Consider the following 15596-nt stretch of genomic DNA (forward strand, 5'->3'; position numbering starts at 1 on the left):
ATGCATTTGAGTTGATTTCTTTAGCGATAATTGATATTATTAAGTTAATTATGACTAGATACGAGTGGATTGGAGGTGGAATCGAGAGGTAAAATGGTAATTGAGGCTTGATTTTGGCCGTGGAATCTAGGTAAGTGTTGTGGCTAACCTTAGTTTGAGGGATTAGGTGTTGTTGCCTTATTTGCTACTTGTTAGTTGTTGAGTACGACGTATAGGTGAGGTGATGAGTATCTATACGTTGGTGTCGGGTCATAGCATGCGAGTGGACCTTATACTTGTGACTGTTGTGTTTCTTTATACGTATTGTTCATGCTTAAACTGGTTATTCATCATGTTAAACAAGTTTTATTATGTTTTTCCGGTATTGGATATTTGTTGAGTATTGACTCAAGTTGAGAATTATATTGTGAAGTTAAATGTTGAAACGAGGTTGTTTATTGATAATTACCTTGTGTGATTGATATTGTTTCTGTTGTTTGGGTGAGAAAGAGTGTAAAACACGAAGGGTGATGCCGTGCAATGTTTTGTGAGTGAGTGATAAAGCATGAAGGGTGATGTCGTGCCATATTCTATGAGTGTTAATGCACGAAGGGTGATTCCATGTCGTATTCCAATATTGATAATGCACGCCGTACCATGATTATGAGAGAGATAATGCACGAAGGGTGATATCTTGCCGTTTCTGTTGCTTCTTATGGTGAGGACGAGAGTAAAAACACAAAGGGTGATGTTGTGCACGTGATTGTTATGTTAATACTTTCGTTGGTTCCAAGTATGATATTTACTATGTTTCTATATTGTACTATTTACAGAATATTCCTAGTTCCCCCAGTATGTTTTCCCCCTTCCCGTTATTATCTCTTAAATTTCCGTTATTATCATTTTCTCGTATATGATTTCACTGCACAGGTTTATGTTATGTGTTGTGTACTAGCCTCATCACTACTTCGCCGAGGTTAGGCTCGGCACTTACCAGTACATGGGGTCGGTTGTACTGATACTGCACTCTATACTTTCTGTGCAGATCCAGGTACTGGACCGCACTGATCAGAGTTTGGGTTGCTGCCTTCAGTCCACATGAGACCCAAGGTAGATCTGTCGGTGTTCGCAGACCCTGGAGTCATCTTCCCTCTATCTTAGATTTCCTGTCTCTTTTCATTTCGAGAATAGATGTATTTCTTTTAAACCAGTGTTTGTAGAAAATTCTTAGAAGTTCGTGGATTATGACACCAAATCTTTTGGGTAGTTATGTATTATTGTTTTAAAATGTTATAAAATTTCTGCACTTCATATATGTTCAATTTAAATAAATATTAATTACTGTTTTGGTTAATGATTAATGTGTTAGAACTGTATCTGTTGGCTTGCCTAGCATTCTAAGAGTTAGGCGTCATCACGATAATTAGAGTGTAATAATCGACTAAAATACGTAATTATAGCCTATCATTAACACCCCACACTTAAACCATTGCTCGTCCTCAAGCAATCAACCTACACTTTTTATAGACACAACCTTTTTAAACAATTCTCCTAACTCATCACACCAAGAGTATTTAAAATAGACTAAGCACAAAAGTGTAACATCTTCACCTCAAGATTTGACTCCCAAGTACCACGCATTATTCACAACTCACTCACTTACTCTAACATAGAGGTCACTAACATTACCTTTCCTTCATGAATCAAGTGCCCTCACACAACTAAAGTGAGTAGTTCCACACAATAAAATTTAAGAACACTTAGGAACTCAAGATAAAAAGAATTCACTCACGCTCAGAAATAACATTCATATGCCACAAAAGATGCACCATAAGCTTGCCCGTAGTGTACTACTCCACTAATCGAGCTCATTCAATCTTGGATCAATTAAGACTTTATTTGGTTGTAATATAGGCTACGGGACGGGTAGGAAACATTTAGATATAAGAGTGACTACACCTCACTAAGCACTTTAATACATATACTTTTAACATTCAAACCACATACTTATGTCAAACCAAACTCCACTTTCACATCAATGTATATTACCCCATACTTCTTTAAGCACACTTACATCAAGAGCCACCACTTATCAAGGAATTATTTTTTTTTTTTTACAACAATCCAGCTATTTTTTTTTTCAATTCAAGTGGCTTTTACTTTTTTTTTGAAACAGTGCACCTTTCTCCTTATTTCATTAGTTCCGCTCAAAAGCCAAACCAATCACCCCACACTTTAACTTTTACAAAGTTCATAACAATTCAAGTGCTCCTGAGAGGTTACAATGGTTCAAATAGATGGTTAATTCAAATAAATAGGTAAGGCTTGTAATGTGGTTGCCAAAGAAACAAGATTACAGACTCAAAGGGGTTAAATACGATATATAACAATTAGGTGGGTAAAATATACATATCTGGCTCAACAAAGAAACGCCTATATCACTTCCAAGACTGAATAAAACTACTATTTCGCTTTGCAAACACACAGGGCAAGTTCTAGGCATCAAATACAATGCACAGAATATAATAATTCCTTACACACACATGGCACATAACTCACTCAGGATTGGATTCATGGACACTCTAGTCAAAGCAGTTAAGCAATTTTAAGAACACACAATTTAAGGTACTTATACAAGAGTCAAAACTGAGCTTAAGCGTCACAACCAAAGTACTCACTATTCTCAAGGCATAACAAAGTCAAGAGATATTGCTTCACTTCAAAACACAACACAATGTCTCATACTCCCAAAAAAAACTAACTACACCCGGTTCAAATAAAACCCTTGGAAAAGAACTGTGGTTTAAAGAAAAACCAAGGGGTAATTATTACACTACCTAACAAAAGAAAATCTTTTTGTACTTTTTCTTTAGACTTAAATCCCTCAAGAAAATTGTCTAATAGATCCATCGTCGGGAAAAGTCCATTCTTTTCTATTTTTTAAAAAATAATTATTCAATTACTAGCACAACTAAAATAGCATAGAAAGTCACTCAGACAATCTCCTCACCCCACACATAAAATTATGCATTGTCCCCAATGCACACTATAACTAATAAAAGGGTAAAAGAGACTCCCTGATAGGTCAAAGGCCGAAGCATTAGCAGCTCATGGGTAACTCAGACTTCTCCCAAGCTTGGTCCTTCGTGCGGGTACCTCACACTTAATTCCAACCATTTGGTTTGCTGTTGCATTCTTCCAATAGCTTTGCTTTCCATGCTCCTAGAAAATTAAAAATCGACACTACAAACATAATACAATTAAAAATAAAAAAATAAAGCAGTAAAGTTGGATTGCCTCCCAACAAGCGCTTGATTTAACGTTGCGGCACGACACAAATCACTTTTTGTCTCCACTTTGAACATATGAATTGGACCCCTAGTTTTTATTCAAGCTTATGATTATGGTCATGGGGTGGTGGAATGAATCTAACTGGCCCAAGGAAATAATGTAGTATTCTGCACTCCTTGGCCTTTGTATGAGGTATGTAATCCCGACTTTCTGGCAAGAAGAATTCCAGAATGTAAGCACTTTGTTCCTCATTCTTTGACTCCTCAAATGGCTCGGACGACTCAATTTCCATATCATCATCTAAACACAATGTGGAAAAATGCTTGGAGTGAGGACCAATGCGCTCAACTACATGAACATTAGGACTGTCTACATTCTCAACACTAATGACAATAGAGTCAACTAAATATGTATCCTCAATATCCTTGGTTGACTCTAGTATCTCTCTTACAACATCGACATCCTCAAACTCAAGTGCGATTGATTGTTGGTGTTCTACTCTATTCTCCTCCTCTAGCTCATCCTCGTATTTTCTTAAATCCTCCAGTAGAATGGCAATTTCTACAGCCAATTCATGCTCATATTGGCTACTATCCACAATGTCAACTTGTTGTACTTTACAAGGTTCAATTAATTTATTCGCTTGAGCCTCCAAGTTGTGAATAGTTGCCCCTTGCCTTTGTACCCGCAATTGTATCTCATCATATTGTTCCGTAAGGCACTTTAGCATATCCTCGATCTCTTTCAGGTCCTCATACCTGGGTTCTTTGTTCCTATTAACTTTACAAGAAAAAGAAGAACCATCAAAGTAAGGGGTTGGGGGAAGGTAAGAAATATAAGCACAACCGTGAAAGTGACCATCTTGACCACCACACATATCACACACATTCCACACATAAGATTGAGTTGGTGCACAAAACTCGTTCTCGGAAATATTTTGATAATTTTGCCCTGGGTGGTTTCCTTCACAATATGCATAAGGAGGATTAAAAGTAGAATTACCAACATCAAAATTCTCATAATTCCATGATGCCATGTTTCTCAAATAAAACTAAAATAAAAAAATTAAAAAAAAATCAAATACTAAGAAATAAAATAAAAGTTCAAACTTGAAACCTAGCAATATGTACACTTACAACTACACCGTTAGTTCCCCGGCAACGGCGCCAAACTTTGATCACGCCCAACTATGCCTTATAAAAAAGGACAATGCGGTCGTTGCAAATATAATCCGGTTTACAAGTCCGGAATCGAATCCCACAGAGAACTAAGGCTTAGCTACAACTGTTCAATATTGTTAAGAAGACAAGCTCTAACAATTCCTAAGTTATAAATATTAAGATTCTTATATCTAATTAATTAAATAATTAAATTAGAAGATTAACAACTAAAGATACTACGGGTTGGAGAGAAGATTAAGGAGGTCTAGAGTTAAGATTTCCCCAATTGTCGGAATCCTTCCCTCTATGTCTTCTATAATTTCGCCTAAGTATTCTCTACTGATCATGAGCACTTTGCGTATTGTAATTCTCTCCCGAGTAATCACAACAATTTACTAGACGCACTCTCCTGAGCTACGCTAGCTGGCTTTTAATACAGCTCACTTCAGATCGTACTCAAGGCTTCGTTATCCCTAATCCCGCCTTTAAATCCTCGGTTATAGATCCCTCTTATACTTTGGGAGTGGTGTTGTTCAACAATCACCTAAATATGCACTCTCTCCCGAGTTATGCACACTAAATAGGCATAGCTAATTGAGGATCCTGTCAATTAACTATAACAAACACGTAGTTGAACAAATAGAGATTAAACTGGCAAACTATATTAACATAATCAAGAAGTTCATCCTTCAATAGGTTCCATCAAAACCCTAGACAAAGGATTTAGCTACTCATGACAATGGGTAAATAAACTATGAAAATATTCATGATCAAAATTGCAAGAAAAATAAAGAGAAGAAGAAAATATGATGTTTTGGGTGATCTCTCACACTTGTTTTTCTTGCCAAAGTACTCTCTAAAACATTACATGCCTCCCTAGGGCGAGTTCTATTGTTTAATATAGGGTTTTGGGAATTTGGGCTAAAAATCCCGTGTTTTTCACTTTGTCCCTGAAATTTACGCGTCTTGCCGCGGTTCTACCGCCAGGACCGCGGCCAGAGTGGCCTTCAGAATCTGCAACAATGTTCTGTCGCGGTCCTACTGCGGTTACGATTTCAACCGCATTTTGTCACCGTGTTTCGTTTGGAATTTGGAAAAACATAAACCATGAAAGTTGTATCCCTTTGCGTTAGCTTTCCAACAATATATTGTGGAGCCCAAATAGAGTTTTGAGCAAAACGTTATATGCAATTTACTAGACGGTGCGCAATATGCCTACTCGAGTCTTTATTTTGTTGTTTTGTCATCCGTTGATCCCCGAATACGATCCCGGCTTAATTTCTTGGGCTTTTACTCAGACTTCAAAGCTCAAAATCACTTAAATTCATTCCATAACATCTATATAGCTCGGAATCACTCCTACAAAGCATAAAACATACCATTAGTGCAAAACACTAGCGATTAAAGCGCAAACTCAACTAAAGTGCAGTAAATTAGAGTGTAATAATCGACTAAAATACGTAATTATAGCCTATCATCAAGACCCAAGGTAGATCTGCCGGTGTTCGCAGACCCTGGAGTCCTCTTCCCTCTATCTTAGATTTCCTGTCTCTTTTCATTTTGAGAATAGATGTATTTCTTTTTTTTTTCTTTTTTTTTTAAGCAATCCACTAGGCATAGCCTAGTGTTTGTTTTTATTAATATATAAAACGAAAAACAAAGTGTCATAAAATCTTAAAATGTGTGCGAAATAAATTTTGTAAACTACATAATACCTATTATCAAAGTTGAGTAGTGTACTCAAAGTTGATATCACACTTTGTATAACTAAAAGCCAGCCCATACAATTCATGCTAGTATACGTCTTTCTCCTTCGCATTTGCTTCTATCCAGTTGCAATTTAGGTCCTGCTTTTTGCATACATTACTCTATTTGGCTTATCGATCTCAATGTCCAGTCTATTCTTTTGTTGGTGTTGCTGAATTATTCATGCGTCCAATTTGTTTTTCCATCTTAAGATAGTCGAAATTCATTAGCCACGCTGTATCAACATGGAATGTCGACCTAGTGGTGCCTCCTAAGAAACTGGACGCGTGCGCTTACTCTTCTGTCTCTATTGCTTAATCGGAGCACCGTATTCCCACGCATTTAATCTTTTCGTTCGATTTGCTGTTGCCGCGCCGAGGGTGAGATCACTGGCCATTGTTTAATCACTGGCCATTATTAAAATACTGCCTTTGTTGAAAACCGAGCTGGATGGTCGCTCATGCTATCTCGAATTGTGCAAATGTAGTGCATGCTCCAATATTGTCTAGCATGCATTAACTTCCAGCGTGCACAACTACCACCATCCATGGGATTATCAAGTTTTTCTGAATATGCAACTGCATGCGTGTGTGGTCCGTTCCTTGAACTCTTCTTTGACTTCTTCCTCAGAATCAGTGTCCTTCATCTTACGTGCCATCAGCTTCAAGAACTCTGGAAAATGGTTCCATTCTGATCAGCATCACGCTGATCATATCCTGTAGCCATCGTCGTCCTTGTCGCAAAGGCTAAATGCCTTATTGAACTCAGCTTTCTGCTCCTTCGTTAGCTGTTGTGCCATTTCTCTCTCTCTCTTTTCACGATTCACACTTTCCAAACATGTGCGCACATTAAAGGGTTTATCGATGTCTCCATCTTCCAGCTAATTTGTTGCCCATTGTTTTGCTCAAGATTTCCCCTTTTAAAAAAATGCGTTGTAATCCCCATGCTCATTCCTTCTTGTTTCCTTCAAAAGTGTCATTTACCCTAGCATACGTTCCTTTGAAGTAGCTACTCCTCGTGGTCTGCGTGCATTTAAATAATGCTTGCATTTAAAGGCGCTCCAGCATTAGCTATATCAAGCTTCATGCGTTCCAATATGTTCCAAAATGCGTTTCAAAATCTGCTCGGAGTGCTTTTGATTGTGGAAACCCAACGCAAATGATGCTCCTCGTTTCCTGCAAGTTTTGCTTGAAAAGCTCGCTCCAGCATAGGTTTTACAAAGCAAAATGCTTAGCAAGTGGTCCCAAAGAGAATGCTTCCCAAAGCCTCTTCTTTTTTGAACTTTATACACGGTTCTATTCCCTTTTGATAGCCTCTAGAAATCCTTTACTTATTTACTTTGTCGCTTCCCTAGTATGCAGGCGTGCATATGCTCCAATTAACCAGGTGTGCAATATACAAACTAAAAAGCTGCAAATGTTTGCTTCGCTTTTCCTCGAACACGATTTTCCACCACACTTGTTGTTGAGCCCATGTGTTTGTAATATTCTTCAGAACGTGTGCTTTCATCTTTTGTCGAGCATTTGGTTTGTCTTATGTCTCCAAAACGCATTCTAAAGTTTGTTCCACTCGTTTTACTAGTTCTCGAGTTCCCTTCATCTTCCAGCATTAAACAATTATAAACCTGCAAATCCTCGAAATTCCCTAGCATGCTGGTGCAAACTCCAAACGAATTGGCATCTATTTCTATCCAGAACTTGAAATTCCCATCATGTTTTCCATGCTCCCATTTTGAGGAGAATCGCATGCTCTCCATAACTACATGGAAGTATCGATCCATCCCATTTTTCTTTAAACCCTTTTGCACCTGCATTAATGTCCTCCCAGTGGATTGAATGCTCTTCCTTTTCTCTTTGCTTCTTATCTCTTGTCCACCTTCACCCTTAGCCTTGTACATTGCAACTTATCTTCATTAACTAACCTCATTCCCTGTGCATCCAGATGCCAGAAATGTTGGCATTCTATTTCTCCATGATCTAAAGCATAATTAGCCAAGTGATCTACCAGCTTGTTGCCCTCCCTATGAATATGAGTAAGTGTGTAATTGCCCCCATTCATTAGTTGCATCATTTCCTCAACTTGCTCCGATATGATCCATGGTGGTTTCCAGATCCTATCCATTATCTTTTTTAATAGCATTGAGTCCGTTTGAAGCCATACACGAGAGTATTGCTGAAATCTGCAGAACCTTAGTGCTTCTACCATGGCCTTCGCTTCAGCTACTGTGTTTGTTGTCTCTTCAATATCCTTCCCTCCTGACTTGACTATGTCACCATTTTCATTTCTTATACAAAACCCTATTGAGCTCCTGCCTGGATTTCCCCTCGATGCACCATCCGTATTAACTTTTAGTCATCCTGCACTTGGAAATTCCCACATGACTTTGGTAACCTTAACTTTAGGAGTGAAATTTTCCATCATAGCTAAAAGATCTTGCCATTTGTGAGGTACCATGTCCATCCCAGGCTTTCTCACTTTCACCAATGCCTGGAGATTTGATGAAACTTGATAAATCACCCTGCTAGTTGTCACAGCATCACCATACTTCATACTATTTCTTCTTTTCCAGTGTTCCCAGATTACACATGAGGGGAGTTCTTGTATTACTGGTTTGAGTCTTAAGCACACATTTGCAGTCCAACATTTTGTGATTGCTTGGTGCAATGTAAGTCCCTCCACAGCTATTCTTGCCCTCGATAGAAAATACTTCCAAGTTGTCTTTGCAGTTTCTGATCTAAAAAACAAGTGCTGAAGAGATTCCTCGTCAGGCTGTACACAACACCAACATTTTGATGGCATGCAGTAGCCTACCCTTTTCAAGAAATCATCTAAAGGTAACTTTGCTTTCCACACTTTCCACATGAAAAAGGCTATTTTAAAAGGCAGTCCCTTTACCCAAATCATCCTATAAGTTGTTCTTGGTTCGTCTCTTCTTCTCGTATAATCCCATGCTGACCTAACACTGAAATATCCTCTTGTTTCCAGCATCTAACAAGGCATGTCAAGAACCTGCTGAGGTGAAGGTGGTTTGATTTTCTCCAGAATGTGTACTGCTAAGTCTTCAGGAAGAATTTCAAATAGCATGTCCACATCCCACTCACCATCTAAGGTAACATCATGTATATTATGTACAGTTTCATCAATGCCAAAGTCCTGAGGAACCAAAAAATATAGTGCCCTAAGACCTGTCCAGTTTTCAAACCAAAAAAGTGAGGATCCCCTTTTTGTTTGCCAAAAGATTTGATGTTCAATCAGATCTCTGCATTCCAACATTTTTCTCCAAATGTGAGACCCCCTTTTCCATGTAACAATTATAGAATTCATTTTCTTACAGTATTTCTGACATACGAAAGCGCTCCATAGGCTTGGTTTTGTTCTGAAATTCCACCACAACTTGCTGAATAATGCCTTTGCTACATCATGCAGTGACCTAAACCCTATTCCTCCTTCCTCAACTGGCATGCATAAGGTATTCCACGAAGCCCAATGCCTACTAGTTCCTCCTACAGAGCTGCTCCAGAAAAACTGAGCAAACAATTTGTGCAACCTATTTATCACATAATTTGGAGGGTTTACAGCTGATAGTAGATGCATAGGCATGCTTTGCAGTACACGGGATATGAGAACTGCCCTGCCCCCTACTGATAATAACTTGCCCTGCCATGATTGCAGTTTGTCCATTACCTTAGTAATTAGGGGCTGATAGTATTCCAGCTTTCTCTTTGCATAAAATATAGGACAACCTAGATATATGATAGGAAAATCATTCCTATGAATGCCTGTGATCCTTTCCACCTTGCTGACCACTTCCATGTTTGTTAAATGATGCAGGTACACAACTGATTTGGTCTTGTTAACAAGTTGCCCAGATGCAGCTTCATATGCATTCAGCACTTGCATAATCAACATCAGAGATGTTTCATCTGAGGATGAGAAAATAATCATGTCATCTGCATACGCCAAATGATTGATCTTTGGACTCCACTTTGGCATCCCAAATCCACAAAAATACAGGTTAGTATGTAGTGCATTGAGACCCCTAGATAATGCTTCTGCTGCCAAGATAAACAAAGTTGGAGATACCGGATCACCTTGTTTTACTCCCCTTGAGGACTTAAAGAACCCATGAGCTTGACCATTGATTAGAATAGAATACCAATTGTTTGAAACTAATCCAAAGACAATCCCTATCAACCTTTTTATGAATCCCATCTTTCTCAGTACCTTGGTTAGGAATAGCCAAGATAATCTATCATAAGCTTTGGTCATATCTAGCTTCAGGATGACATTAGGTCCAGCCTTAGTTCTAAGCCTAATGTCAGTCACTATCTCCTGAGTTAGAAGGATGTTTTCTACTATTTTCCTGCCCTTAACAAAACCTGACTGTTCCTCTGATATCAGACTTGGGAGAAATTTCACTAGACTTTCATGTACCACCCTCGATATAACCTTATTAGAAAAGTTACTGAGGCTTATTGGTCTTAAATCAGAAAAGGTGGTAACTTCTTTTTTCTTTGGTAGCGGAACTAGGTTTGTGTGTGTTACACACTTGGGTAGCTCATGACTATTGAAAAAAGCCCTCACCATGTCATACATGTCATACCCTATTATGTCCCAACAAGAATGATAGAATTTGCCTGTCATACCATCTGGCCCCAGCACTATTACCATTAAGTCCGAGTACTGCCACTTTAACCTCCTCTTTTGTTGGCTGCTTAATCAATTCTGCATTCTGCTCAGAGTTAATCAGATTAGGAACATGCTCTACGATATCAAATGCTAAAGGAGTAGCTTCTTCTGTGAACTGTTCCTCGTAGAATTTGATAGCCTCTTCTGCAATTTCTTGTTCTTCTTCAATCCATGTTCCTCCACTATTTTGAATTCTGTTAAGCCGGAGTCTCTTCTTCCTACCTCTCACTTATGCGTGGAAGAACTTTGAGTTTATATCCCATTCCTTGAACCAAGTCATGCCTGCCTTTTGTTGCCAATATTTCTCCTCTAGTGCAAGACATTTGATCAATTCTGCCTGAACCTTTTGTAGCCTTTCCCTGTTCATCCCTTTAGGATTTGCTTCAAATTTTGCTTCATGAACCATCACTACCTCCTCCATGCTTGCTATCTTTTGGAAGATATCTCCAAATGTAGCCTTACTCCACAGTGAGAGGGCCTTCTTTAATCTTTTTAACTTGTGATTAAAAAGAATATAAGGATTTGCACTAGAATATAAGGATTTCTTTTAAACCAGTGTTTGTACAAAAAAAAAGAAGTTCGTGGATTATGACACCAAATCTTTTGGGTAGTTATGTATTAGTGTTTTAAAATGTTATAAAATTTCTGCACTTCATATATGTTCAATTTAAATAAATATTAATTACTGTTTTGGTTAATGATTAATGTGTTAGAACTGTATCTGTTGGCTTGCCTAGTATTCTAAGAGTTAGGCGCCATCACGATCCCGATGGTAGGAAATCCGGATCGTGACAATTATTCCGGTGAAGGCTATTAAAGGTGAAATTAATGGGTAATATGCTGATGAGAGATACTTAATTGTAATCCTTGATTAAACAAGTTTGAAATTTGAGGAATAAAGAGATTGTCTCCGTCAAGTGCTATTGCGAAGCCTGTGAGTCGAGAAGGCCACCTTGAGGGCCGAAAGTGTTGTGGAAAGAAAATATTTTTGCTTGATTATATAGCAAATGGTTGTGATTTGAGAGGTACTTTATATGTGTTATGATTTAAATATGTACAATACATGTCAAGATATCGCTATTGACGATGTAATACCTCTAATGTTGAGATTCATGATGTTAATATAAATTGTGATGCTTTGTTGAGTTATGGATGTATAATTAAGGTAGTTTTGGTGATTCTCTAGCAGGTGGATACGCCCAGTTACGGGGAAAACTCTGCTGAAATTTCTGAAAAATTTGAGAGTTAGTCAAAATTTGGGAGTTTGAGGTGTGTAAGAAAAGAGATAAGTTATGTTAAGTGTTTGGGGAGGACTCTACTCCTCATTCGAGGATGAATGATCCTAAGCGGGGGAGAATGTAAGGCCTCGAAAAATTTTGCTAAGGAATTTAAGGTTTTGTTGATGAAAACTTTTGGCAGAAGAAGGAAATTCTACAATTAGTTTCACGACCACAGAACCGTTTCGCGAGCCGCATAAACGTCACAGAGTGAAGCAGAAACTTTAATTAATTTTAGGACCTTTATGCGGTCCATTATGCGGCCACAAAATCATTTCGCGGACCGCACAATACATTGCAAAATAAACATGGAGATTTCTGGAGGGAAGTTCTGCGATGCATTATGTGACCATAGAATAAGTCCGCGGTGCATTATGCGACCGCAGAACAGGTCTGTGGGCCGCAAACCTGCCACTGACCCAACCTGAAATAACCTGATTTTTGGAGTTCAATTTCGCGGTCCATTTCGCAAGCCGCACGGCAGTTCTGCGGTCCACTCTATGATCGCAAAGTTGATTTCGAAAAATCCAATTTCTGATTTTTATAACCAGAACAAACTTCGATAAATAGACCTGAAGGGTCATTTAGAAGAGAAAATCTTATATTTTTAGAGATAAGTGAGAGTGTTCTAGAGAGAGGAAGAAGCTCAAGTGCTTTGTTCATCAAGATCTTGTTCAAGCTTTGAAATCCAACAAGGAAATTTCACAAGATCTTCACCAAGAGGTAAGGTTCTGACCCTAATCTTCAATTTTGCGTTTGGGGTAAAAGATGGGTGATTGGGAGTATGATTCTTGGGTGTGAAGGTATCATGTATACTTGCATGTACCAATAAGGTTTGTGGAAAGATTATTGAGCTCAAATAAGTAAAGATTGGGTTGTGGAGTAAAGAAAATATTGTAGAAGAACCTTGTAGTCAAATTGCACATCTGGTGTTTGATAAAATGCTCAAATGAGTTGAAACCATGAATATCTCTCTAAATATGGTTCAATTTTGTTATGTCTCGAAATAGATTGGGATTGCTAGGATTTCCGGAACATTGTAGTAATTGAGGGAAAGCTCAAGCGAGGTATGTTGGCTAAACTTTCTCTCTTAGAATCGAATTTCATAATATTCCCGTAAGTTTCAAATATGGTGGGCTCAAGTTCCTAATTCCTATATTCTGGGTTATCCCTTACAAACTTGACTATTCCGAATGATCGTTGTGTCGAAAGGTATATGTTCAAAGTATCGGTTACATATTAAAATGTTATGGCTTTGAATTAATGCTTTAAATGAAAGCTAGTATGCCAAATTATGTTAGAAAAACTCGAGATGCTTAAGACTCTTAATTGCTCATATGTTTACGTAAAGTCTTGATTGGAAATGTCTTGATATTGCTAATCTATAAAGCTATTTGAAAATAAAATAAGTGAATTGGGGATACAGAGTGTGGCCAACGTGCCAAGAATGAAAGTGATACTTGTGGTTAGTGGTGCTAATGAAATTAGATGATGTGTGAAGGGTTAAGAAACAAGCTTTGCTTCAACTGTTTTAAAATAACATCAAAAATAGAATTGCCTAACAGCTTATGTACTCAAATCATGCTCATATGCGATTGTTTTAACTCATGCTATGCTTTGTAAGTATTTTCAATGTGCTTTGCGTTCTTACATGTTTGGGAGTGGAAGTTGTATGTTTCTTTTTTGGGGAAAAGTATTCCAAGATTAAACGATGTGTTACTTGTTGATAATTTTAATTTGCGCATCGATTGCCAATCATTTTACTCCATTTCTTAGAAAGAAATCTATTATTTTTAGAGACTTCATTTCCAATGAACTTGAAGTTGTGATTTCCGGAATATTTGATGTGTTGATATTAAAGACGGTGATCCTTGAAAATAAAGGAGTGAAAATGTGGAATATGAAATACGGCCATCGTGCCATAAATAAAGAATCTTGTGAATGGCCAAAAGAGCCAAGGAGATATTGTTATTGTGAGTGGTTGAAAATACTAATGAAGATCTATAATGTGAAAGATGATGAGGTGAATACATTTGTACTTTTGTTTCTTTGTGTGCAAAATAATAAAAATAATTTTGGGAGTATCATTAGAAAATCGAGGAAGGGTGGGTCATAAAGCCCACATATAAAATTATACGTGCCGGTGTAGGGGTGGATTGTGATTATTCCCTTTATTCGGGATGAAATTGAAATATTGGTGAAATTTTGATATTCTCCTTTATTGGGATAAAACTGATAATAGCTGTGAATTGGGAAAGTCAACCTACACGGCATATGTGGGAAGGCGGCCTATCTGATCGGGTAGAGATCAGATGCCATATTGTGCACATGGTAGTACTACTCTTGGTAACACCTTTATGTCACATCACATTTCAAACCACATTATTCATGGGGAGATGGCCTAGCCGATGGGGCGTGATCAGACTCCGTACTAAAAACATTGTGGTACATCGGTGCTAATTATCTCCCAACCAAAAATATATATTATTTTCGTATTCTAAAAATTCTTATGTTTCAATTGGGCATTTGGATATTGTTGATTGTGGCTTGCTATATATATGGTTTTCCATTTATTGCATGGACATTCTATTTTGAAAGAGGACATTTAGTCATACCCACTAGTGTTATTCGACAGTACTAACGTCTCTTTTGTCGGGGGCGTTGCATCTTTAATGGATGCAGGTAGTTCCATAGCAGACGACATTGATCAGTGATAGAGGTACACTCTCTTCTCAGATAACTTGGTGAGCCCCACTTCATTTCGGGGTCATGTATCTTTTGTTCCTGGTATATTGTGTTTGAGGTATAGCCGGGGCCTTGTTGTCGGCATTTCTATATTACTCTTCTGTTATACGTAGAGGCTCCGTAAACAGATTATGGGTGGTGTTTGATGTTGAGAATTAAACTAGAAATCTTGGTATTTGGTAAACATATTTTTCATTATATCTATAAATTTGTAATATTTTGGAAACTATGAATAAAGTTACTAATGTAAATAAAATGGATGTTGTTAATGAAACCTTTTCAGTGTTTGATTAATAGAGTACATCTCCTCTTTATTCATGGATGAGTTTGGGTAGAAAAAATCTAACAGGCTTGCTCGGCCGGGTGCACTCGGTTGAGCGCTGGTCGCGCTCCCTGAGTTTGGGGCATGACAGGAGGTGGGTCACGAGGGTAAGCCCCTTCCAGTCCGAAAGACCGACATGGAGACGGGGGTTGCAACCTCTCGAGAAACTGCTACCGTTCTCATGGAGGTGACCGATGTGATTGACATAGTTGAAACGTCATCCTACACTGAATTTATGCTCGAGGAGGCCCAAGCGAGTAAAGAAAATTCGATCGAGGGAGTACAAGGTACAGAGGATCCTCTCCCATCCTTTTTTGAGGGCATGGATATGTTAACACTGGAAGATTTCTCCAAGTTGGGCCACATGGAGTTACCGAAGAAGGATGT

The 15596-nt window shown here is 38.2% G+C and overlaps 1 protein-coding gene across 1 annotated transcript; it reads right to left on the reverse strand.

Annotated features, from left to right (window-relative positions):
• Positions 1-8528: 8528 nt before the first annotated feature.
• Positions 8529-9164, reverse strand: LOC138872016 (uncharacterized). The gene has a single exon (XM_070149955.1). The coding sequence runs from the start codon at positions 9162-9164 to the stop codon at positions 8529-8531; it is 636 nt and encodes a 211-aa protein (XP_070006056.1).
• Positions 9165-15596: the final 6432 nt, after the last annotated feature.

The sequence above is a fragment of the Nicotiana sylvestris genome, chromosome 6, assembly GCF_000393655.2.
Source record: "Nicotiana sylvestris chromosome 6, ASM39365v2, whole genome shotgun sequence".
Classification (NCBI taxonomy): domain Eukaryota; kingdom Viridiplantae; phylum Streptophyta; class Magnoliopsida; order Solanales; family Solanaceae; genus Nicotiana; species Nicotiana sylvestris.